The sequence below is a fragment of the Echinops telfairi genome, unplaced genomic scaffold (assembly GCF_000313985.2).
Source record: "Echinops telfairi isolate 266 unplaced genomic scaffold, ASM31398v2 ScPeMD7_7459;HRSCAF=8497, whole genome shotgun sequence".
In the NCBI taxonomy this organism is placed as follows: domain Eukaryota; kingdom Metazoa; phylum Chordata; class Mammalia; order Afrosoricida; family Tenrecidae; genus Echinops; species Echinops telfairi.
The window spans coordinates 7881781-7892177 of NW_022111359.1; the positions used below are offsets into that span (position 1 = coordinate 7881781).

The 10397-nt window shown below is 38.3% G+C and overlaps 1 protein-coding gene across 1 annotated transcript; it reads left to right on the top strand.

Annotated features, from left to right (window-relative positions):
* The first annotated feature begins 8230 nt into the window (after positions 1 to 8230).
* Positions 8231 to 9187, top strand: LOC101661362 (olfactory receptor 7G2-like). Its single transcript, XM_004714317.3, has one exon. The coding sequence runs from the start codon at positions 8249 to 8251 to the stop codon at positions 9185 to 9187; it is 939 nt and encodes a 312-aa protein (XP_004714374.1). The 5' UTR covers positions 8231 to 8248.
* Positions 9188 to 10397: the final 1210 nt, after the last annotated feature.

Below are 10397 nucleotides of genomic sequence, written 5' to 3' on the forward strand. Positions count from 1 at the left end.
CAAAAATGAAGCCAAAGGCTAGTATCCAGATGAGGCAAGCTATTGCCTTGTACCCAACAGACAGAAAGATGGGATCCCCTGTATGGGTCATGGTGTTCATTTTACATTACAGAGAACAAAGGAAATCATAACAAGATCATGATTATGAAAAACTCAGTCCTATCAAGTTGATGATGACTCATAGCAACCCTATATCACAGAGTAAAACTGGCTCTTTGTGTTTATAAGAATATAATCTTTCTGGGAGCAGATACCATAGAAATGGACAGGGTTTGTTAGCAATCCAACACCTAACCCACAGCATCTCCAGATCATGAATGGTGGGCTGTGGGGGTGGAGATCAGTTCATCACTGTTGCAGATGACAAAACCCTTAAGCCAATATCCCCTGTTCTTTGACTTACTGCTTAGCAGTCAGCCTGTTTTAAATCTAAATTCCCATTCTTTGAAATCCTGGCCATCAGCATTTCTTAGAATGACATCATGCTCTTTCCAGCTGTAACCAGATCTAAGAGCAGGAGTGGTCCACGGTTTTCTCCAGCTAAAGCCCAATCCAAGAATCACTGGAAAAGAGTACATTATCTGGGTGCACCTTACTCCTTGAGCCTAATTTTGAATCAAGAAGTGCATCTAAAGAACAGCTAGAAAAATATGACAGCAGCCAGAACACCATTTATGGACAGAGGAGGGCTAGAATGTAGGGTGGGTTGGAACAATCCCAGAAGTCTAAGGAGATTAAAGGTCCAGGTGCCTCAATTTAGACAGTCTACCGTATTTGGTCATGGGGTTATCCTTGTGTGTGCAGACAATAAAATTTATTTATTTCTCTTGCATGTGGTGTCTTCTTTATTTGCTAATGAAGTCAGACAAAGAGTGCCATTGAGTCAATACTGACTCACAGTGACCTGTTCTGTTTTGTTTAAGACTAAATGTAGATAGCCCAGTCTTTCTCCTATGGAATTGCTGGTAGTTTTGTACTGGGGATCATGAGGATTTCAGCCTAACTCATAATAACTATACCACCAGTGTCTGTCTCCTTAGGTGGCAATAGTGGCACTAAAGAAGCAGGAAAGATTGGGATATGCATACAGTTATAGGTATAAAAGATACATAATTATAGGTTAATTTGTTCTGGCATTTTGATATCTTGATCATGAATTTGCTGAGGTGTGACTCATGAATCACTGTGACAAGACTACAACAGGACTCAACCTTTAAATTAAAACAGATAAAGTTAACTCAAACATCTTTTCCTTGGGCTTACATAGTTATATTGTTGGTTTAATAAACAGCACATTTGGAAAATAATATAAATAATTAAAATGGCATCTGAATTTATGAAAAGGCTCAAAAGGATGCTAGTGTGCCTGTTGTAGATGATTGCTTCCCACAAAGAAAATGCCTTAGGATTTAATCACTCATACAAATGAAATATTGAGGGAACTACATATTAAAAGAATTTATGCAGATGCAGTTCACATAAGGTAAGATACATCACAACCACATGAAAGTATTGAACTCATTAAAACAGGAGATAAATTTAAGTGAATAATGATGTGAAATTTCATCTTCACTTATGAAGTACTCATACCATTTACTTATATTCACTAAAAATTTTGGTAAATTGTAAACTAACGCCTAGCCAGAAACACAGTGATTTCTCACAGCACTATTGGAAATGGAGAACCATACTTTACACTCATAGTCTCTTAATGTATAGATGAATATGCATTGAGACTGTTTTGGGGAAAAATTGGAAAAGGAGGTTATTAAACTCGAAATGGAATGGAATATGTCTGTATATACTGATCACAGAAAGATATGACCACAAAGAATAAATGCATTAGAATCTGTCTTATGAAATATGCACAGAGATTACATTTCAGGAAGTATTCATCTGTAAGAAAGATACATTTCTGGATATTTCCATTTTCTCGTCGTTGTACTATTAAAATATATTATTTGTATAATACCATTGAACTATATTTTTACATTTTGAATTGGAATCAGGCTTCCTAATATCATTAATGTGGTTGAGATGCCTTTGCACTGATGTGCAAGGTATGTGAAATATTATTGAGGAGAAATAGACAGTAAAGTAAATGCAGATATCTGGCCTCTAAGGCTCAGGAAATGAGTCCTCTGGAATTCCCATCTATTATTGTCTTAGTCTTTCAGGATTTTCACTTCCCTGGAATAAAATAATAAAACTGTTTGGTTAATGAGGAGCTTTGGATATTGAAGCCCCAGGGATACGTAGAATGAAATAGTCTGTCTTTGACAGCCTCTTTCAACAGCCCTTCTCCAGTCTGGTTCTAAGACCTCTAAGAAATAATCCACAAGCCCAGATGTCTCTCTGGTGCCCTACATGGGTCCCTTCACCTTTATCCAACATCCAGAACAGCTGTCAAGCACCACTCATCAGTGATGCCAGCCAGGTAACTGGACATCCCTTAATGTTTGAAAAATGAGGGAAAGTTTTACTCAATAGCTTCATTCAGAGGAAACTGTAATGCATAAAATTATTAGAATCAAGTCACTCTTGGGCTTCTGCCTAATTATCTTCCATCTTCCGGATATATTTCTATTTATCTTTGTACCAATAGCCCCAAAGGAGTCATGCTGGTGCTGCAGGTTAGGCATTGGATGAAAGATGGGGCTGTCTTCTACCTTCTTGACACATTTCTTTAGTTTTGTCCAAATATCCTCATTGAACTAGTCTCTTACTTTATCTCTACAATGCCAAGGGCCATGTCCTTCTTGAGCAGAAAACTGCCCTTTCTCAAACAAAATTCCCGTTACAAAATTCTGGCTTTACTTGTACTCCTGTGAAGATCGTAGGGAGGAGAATTGGTGAACTTCATTTTCTCTTCCTATCCATGATTTTCAGTGATGCTACAGAATTCTTTATGGGATAAGAATACCTCCTCTTTCTTCTGGATTCTGCTAGTTTCAAATCTCTGACATGGGGGGTAGCAATCCAATGAGTAACCACTGTGCCACAGCATGTCAGCATCAAGCAGTGAGCTTGGTTTGGGACTCATAATATTTGACACAGTCTTTAGGGGTGATTTGGTATTACACTAGGTGGCCAGCATTGAGGACTTAGAAGATGGAAATGGAGATCCCGACATACTTAGCAGACTGCCCCGGTAGGTTACCCATCTGTCTTTAAAAAATCACCAAATACTTCAAATAGAACCATACAGATTATTTGACAGTGGGAAAAAAGCCTGCCTCTTATACCTTTCTAGAAATAACAATTGATGACATTTTGCTGTAGAGCTCCAGGTATTTAAAAATTTTTAATTAACACAAATGTACATGCAGCAAGCCTCCCTATTGGGATTCTCTCTGTTGCTCTTATTCCCTCCCAGAAGCAGCATCGTCTTCCATATGATAGTTTCCCTGCTGCATTGTTTATCTATCTATCTATCTATCTATCTATCTATCTATCTATCTATCTATCTATCTATGTGTATCAACCCAAGCCCACTGTTGTAGAGTCAATTTTAACCTGAAGCACCCTTATATAAGATTTCTGAGACTGAAAATCTTCAAAGAAGCTGAAACCCTCATCTTTTTATTGCAGAGTGGCTGGTAGGTTTAAAGTGCAAAACTTGAATTTAGCAGCCTAACCTATAACTCACTACACTGCCAGGACTCCAGATAGATAGAAAAAGGCAGGTAGGTAATAAGGTAGGTAGTTAGGTAGGTAGGTGGGTAGGTAGGTAGGTAGAAAGAGAAATAGATAATAGAGAGTCAAAAGTTTAAAGTGGTACATAGATTTTAGCAGGCAACACCTATAATGATTATTAGGGAATACATAAAAAACTGTGGTGTAATATCGCAGAATATTGTATATTATCATGGAAAGTTATATTATAATTAAAATTAATAAAACAGAACTAAATGTATCAACATTCATTGAAAAATTGTTAATGAAATCAACTGTAAATTTACATATATAGTATGATTATGCTTATATAAAGCTTCAAAAATGCAAGAGGGAGAAGAACAATAAATGTAGGCAGTCATTCAGGGAGGGGAGGGGGAGCTGGGCAAAGCAAGGAGAGTTGAAAAGTCATTGACATTGTTGAATTCCACAATGATCTGACATATAAACCTCCACCTAATTCACACAAAAAAGTTTTTAAAGCACAAACATATGCAACTTTACAGAAGAATTTAATAAATATATCAAAAATGCAGGGGCATGTGATGTGAAGTTTCTGTAGTGTTCAACCCTGAGGAAGAAATAGTCAACAATGAGCAAAATGCATAAAGTGGGTAGCAACAAATATACTTTTATTATTTTGTTGCAATAAAATTCTCTACAGCATGGATGGTGAAATGTGTGAACTGATAGCATTGACTAGTGTATCCCCAGCCATTTTTGCCTCTCCCTCTACTTTTCATTATGCTTGAAATACACAGAATAGAAAAAAGAAGGAAAAAATCCTAATTGTTCTAGGTTTTGAAAAATTACTTAATTTTTCACGTTGTAGAATTGTTATCATAAATTTTCCCCACACAATTTTTACAGGTTCATCTGACCCCAATTTATTTATTTCCATTGACATGTATGTTTCATCTGCCCATGCTATGTTTAATTCCAGGTTCTTTTCTACATGCTCGAACTCCTGGTGGGGGTTTCTGTTGCTTCTATTGCTTCCCTGAAGACTGCAGTGAAGGTGCTAAGGATGTTCGCTGTTTCTCTCTTCCTTCAGGTGCCCCATACATTTCCTCTACCCTCAGAAAAAAGATGACACCTGTGTATTGCTCATGACAAGGATCCCTGGTGGGCTACAAATTGGGTTACTAACTACATGGTCAGCAATTCCAAACCATCATCTACTTCGCAGTCGACCGATAAGACATTCTAAGCTCCTAAAGATTTACAGTTCCTTCAGTTCAGAGGGGGCAGTTCTACTCTGTCCTATAAACAACGACTCGGTACCATATAGTCAATTCTGACTCATGGCAGCCCTATGGGGCAGGGTAGAACTGACCCTGTGAATTTCTGGGACTGTAACTCACTGCGGGAGTAGAAAGCCCACTCTTTCTCAGAAGAAGCATCCAGTGGTCTCAATTGCTGATCTTGCTGTTGGCAGCCCAGCAGGTACGCCACCAGGGCTCCCATAGTCACTAGGGTTAGAATTGATTCAATGACAGAACGTTTTTTGTTTAGTTGTACGGATTTTGCTATTTATGACGTGCACACAAATGCACAGTAGGGCTCTTTTAGTTAGGGTCCAATGTACTAAGCACTCTACACGCTGTTTTTTCCCCTAATAATTTCTAATTATTCCAAGACCTATATAAGGTTTTTTATTTTATTTTATTCAGTGTAGAAAGATGAGGCTTTCTATGATTGTGAAGGTATACAGTCTTGTTAACCCACACGGTGCAGTTCTACTCCGTCCTATAAGGTTACACAAAACTCACTCCCATTGAGTTGATGCTGAGGTATAGTGACCCTATAGAACAGAGCAGACCTGTCCCAGTGGGTTTCAGAGACAGTAACTCTTTATGGGAATAGAAAGCTCCCTCGTTTCCCCCAGAGCAGGTGGTGGCTTTCAATTGTTGATCTTGCAGTTAGCTGATCAATGACTAATCATTATGAGACCAGAACTTCCACAAGGTCACTAGAAGTCCTCATTGATTCAATGACAGTGAGGTTTTTTTCTTTTGTTTGTTTTTCTGGTTGTTTCTTTTCTTGTTTTTGCTATTATAACTCACACACAAATGCACAATAGGACTGTTTTTGTTAGGGTCCCATACCCTATGCACTGAATAGGTTGTTTGTTTTCCTAATAATTTCTAATCATTGAAAGGCGTCTGTAAAGTTAACAATTTTATTATGCTGAAAATATACACAACATTGTGATAAGAGCTGTAAGAGCCTCCAATAAAATGATTAAAAAGACAAGAAAATATATGGAACAAAACATTCAGAAATTCAACAAATCCCCTTCGGGGATATAGTTATGTTCAAGTTGTGTGGCCATTCTTGATATCAATTTTCAAATACTTTCACCACTTAGAAAATACATTGTGTCTTCTAAACATAATTCCTTCTTTCCACTTCCCTCCCTTCACTATTGTTATTAGCGTGGTGTCTGAGTAGTTCCTGCTGGTAACAAACCTAACTACAACAAAACAAAACAAAACTCTGCCTCGTTCTTGTCAGGTTCACAATGGTTCCTAGCTCAGGCCCATTGTTGCAGCCATGTGGTGATTCGTGTCACTGAGGGTCTTAGCCTTTGTGCTGACCCTCTACTTTTGTGAACAGAAAGGACAAGTCCAAAGTATATAATCAGTCTTTAAAAAAAAATCATTTTATTGGGGACTCATACATCTCTTATCACAATCCATAAGTCCATCCATTGTGTCAAGCACATTTGTACATTTGTTGTCATCATCATTCTCAAAGCATTTGCTTTCTGTGTGAGCCCTTGATATCAACTCCTTATTTTTCCCCTCCCACCCCCCCTTCCCTTATGAACCCTTGAGAATTTATAAAGTTTTATTATTTTGTCATATCTTACACTGTCCCACGTCTCCCTACACTCACTTTTCTAAGAAGTTTTAACATCCTCACGTCTAAGGAGAATTCTTGTTCTACTCCTTTGAAGATTTTCATTCTTCTGGCAGTCAATGGTGGGTTTATTACTAAGGCTAATACTATATATAAAAGCATCACTTCTCCTACAGCATTCCTTACTCATTCTCCAACTTCACATGCATATGAGGTATCACTTAAAAGTGATATCTGTGCTTTTTCACTCTTTAGAGAGACCTTTCACAGCAAATTGCCTGATTCAATATGTATATCCTTTGATGTTTTGACTGTGGCTTTGATGGGTGTTGATTTCAAATCAAAGTAACATCAAATCCCTGACAATGTCCATTTTTTCTGTATATATTATAATGTTCCAATTTGTCTAGTTATGAGGTTTATTTGCTTCTCGTTAAATTATACATTTTTTCATTTTTATCAAGGTATAATATAGAAGGCTGTGTTTGGATATTCATAAATAATTGCTTCACATCCTTTTCACTTTAAGCAAACGGTTATGATATTTGAAAATTATGGCTGTTAGTAAACAATGCTGTCTAAACTTGATGTCGTGCTCTTTTTCTTATTTTAGTCGAGCTTTTCAGCCAATTTTCCCAGCATACATATTGAATAAATGAAGCCAACTCAGCTTTTGAAGAAGCAGCTCTTCCCCAAATGTGTTTTGGGTGCCTTCCAACTGGAAGGGATCACTTTCCGGCACTTTATCAGACAGTGTTCTGTGTTTTTTGTTGTTGTTTTTTTTAATGTCTCTCCGAAGAGTTTTTTTTTTTTTTTTCCAGAAGTCGAATGTCAGCTACTACCTCTGTCTTTATCTGGAAGCTCTGTTGAAACATGTCCACCATGGGTGCCCCTGCTTCTATTTGAAATATCCATGGAATAACTTCCAGGATGCTATGCCATCAAAGTATGCCAGACTAACAAATGATAACTGATACATAATGAGAGACTTCAGAATTTAATTGATTCAGTTCTCTGCCTTCTCTTATAATAATGCAGGTAGGTGACATGCTTCCATGAGGATTTTTTTTTTTGAATTTCAGATTTATAGAAGATTTTTGTCTTCATCTCAGATCAATGTGAACCTGGATGGATATCATTCACCAACTACATACTGATTTTGTTGGCAGAGATAGAAATATCCAGAAGAAAACATTTCATTCAGAAGAATTGAAGGACATTTATTAAACCTGAGTGACTAATGAGGGGTGTTAATGGTGCTATATAAATAAATATTGACAGAGATAATTCAGGAGAATCAACACAGCAGTCACATAATCTGACTAGTGGAAATCACTATTATCATTCACTTTACACCTTGTGTCTACTGTGCTTCATCTTTCTTCAATGTACTGCTAGGTTTGCAGGCAGTATGAACTAACATATTCATGAGACCTTAGAAGGATTCTAAGCATTACACAGTCTGATTACCAACACTATAAAAACAGATTCCATCATTTTGTTCATTTGAAGACACGGAATAATTCTGAAGGACAGAAGAGCACATCTTATTGTTTACTCCATCTTCCCACCTTGGTACAATGTGTAAACTACTGGAGTTGGTACCAAGAAGCCATATTTCAAACAATACCCCAGGTGTTATTGCTGGTAGTCAGGATCCACATGTTTGATTATCTGTCATCGCATCTTTTCCATACGATTCACCAACATGGAACACAGAAACCATACAAGTGTTTCAGATTTCCTTCTTCTGGGTCTCACCGAGGATCCAGAAATGCAGCCTCTCTTCTTTACCCTGTTTCTGTTCGTGTACCTCCTCATTCTCTTGGGCAATCTACTCATTGTTCTGGCTGTCAGCTCTGATTCCCACCTCCACACACCCATGTATTTCTTTCTTTCTAATCTCTCCTTCACTGACATCTGTTTCAGCACAACCATAATCCCAAAGATGCTGGCAAACATCAAAGCTCAGAATCAACGCATCACATACACAGGATGTCTCACACAGGTCTGCTCTTTCCTGGTTTTTGCTGGTTTGGAAAATTTTCTCCTTACAGTAATGGCCTATGACCGCTATGTGGCTATCTGTCATCCACTGAGGTACACTATTATCATGAGCCCTACCCTCTGTGGCTCGCTCTCCCTACTCTCCTTGTTCATGAGCCTTATGAATGCACTACTTCAGAGTCTGATGGTCTTGCGCCTGTCCTTCTGCACAGACTTGGAAATCCCTAACTTCTTCTGTGAACTTGCTTTAGTTCTCAAACTTGCCTGTTCTGATACCCTCATCAATTATATCCTGGCATATTTGGTGGCTACTGTATTTTTTGTTGTTCCTCTCTCAGGAATCATTTTTTCTTACACTCGGATTGTTAACGCTGTTTTGAAAATTCCGTCAGCCAGTGGTATGTATAAAGTGTTTTCCACATGTGGCTCTCACCTGTCCATTGTATCCTTATTTTATGGGACAGGCTTTGGTGTGTACATCAGTTCTGCATTTGCACACTCACCCAGGAAGATCGCAGTAGCTTCCTTGATGTACAGTGTGGTTCCTCAAATAATGAACCCTTTTATCTACAGCCTAAGGAACAGGGACATGAAGGAAGCCCTGAGGAAAGTCATCAGTAAGATAAGGTCAGTAGGATAAGATTAGTTACTGTGGTTTGTGTTTTTCCCTTGGGATTTTTGGATGCATCAAAGTGGAAGAAATATAGCTGCCCTTGGGTGCTGTATTGTTTGATTAGCAAGTTCTTATCAAATGACTAGATAGCATAATGGCTACATACAGTTTTTTTCAATAATAGACATAAAATAAAATTTCAAGAATTTCATTTTACTTTGGCCTACAATCAATGTCCATGGAAGCAGCATTCAAGATATCAGTGTATTGCATTGTATTGAGCAACTTTGCTGCCAAACAACAAGAATCCTTTTCAAAGTGCTAAAAGGAAAACCATGTTATTTCAAGGATTAAATGTGCCAGAATCAAGTCAAGAGATTTTTAATCATGTCATATGCATGTAGAAGCAAGACAATGAATAAGGAAGACCTTATAAAAATTAATTCATTTGAATTATATGTTGGTGAAGAATACTGCATATACCATGGACTTTCAGGAAAATCACAAATTTGCCTTGGTCTAAGTACTACTCTTTAGAACAGCGGTTCTCAACCTGTGGGTCACAACTCTTTTGGGGGGGTAGAACAACGCTTCCACAGGGGTTACCCAATTCATAACAGTAGCGAAATTACAGTTATGAAGTAGCAAAGAAAATAATTTTATGTTTGGGGTGGGGTCATCACAACATGAGGAACTGTATTAAAGGGTCAAAGGATTAGGAAGGTTGAGAACCACTGCTTTAAAAGCAAGGATGGCAAGACTTTGTCTAATGTATTTTGGACATGTTATCAGGAATCACTAATCCTATATAATACTCTTCAAAGTATAAGATCAGTGACAAAGTAAACAAGCGGCCATCTAGCCCAGAAGCAACAAATCCTACATGGAAGCAGCACACCAACATGTGTGATCATGCAGGGCCAAAGGGACCAGGCTTCAAACACAAAAGGCGGGGTGGGGCTGGGGGTGGGGAGTCATATCCTCGTCAATCAGGGTGGCGCGTGTTGGAGACCCAATGCCCATCTCTAGACAACTGGACATACCTTGCAGAGGGATAGTGGGGAGATGAGTCACTTAGGGTTCAGTATAGCAATAATGAAACCTACAACCTTCCTCTAGTTCTTAAACGCTTCCTCTCCCCAGCTACCAGGACCCCAATTCTACCTTGCAGACCTGGTTAGACCAGATGATGCACAGCGGTACAGATGGGAATTGGAAACGCAGGGAATCTAGGATA

Excerpts from the sequence above, each read along its gene's own strand:
- LOC101661362 (XM_004714317.3), top strand. The coding sequence starts at position 8,249 with ATGGAACACAGAAACCATACAAGTGTTTCAGATTTCCTTCTTCTGGGT.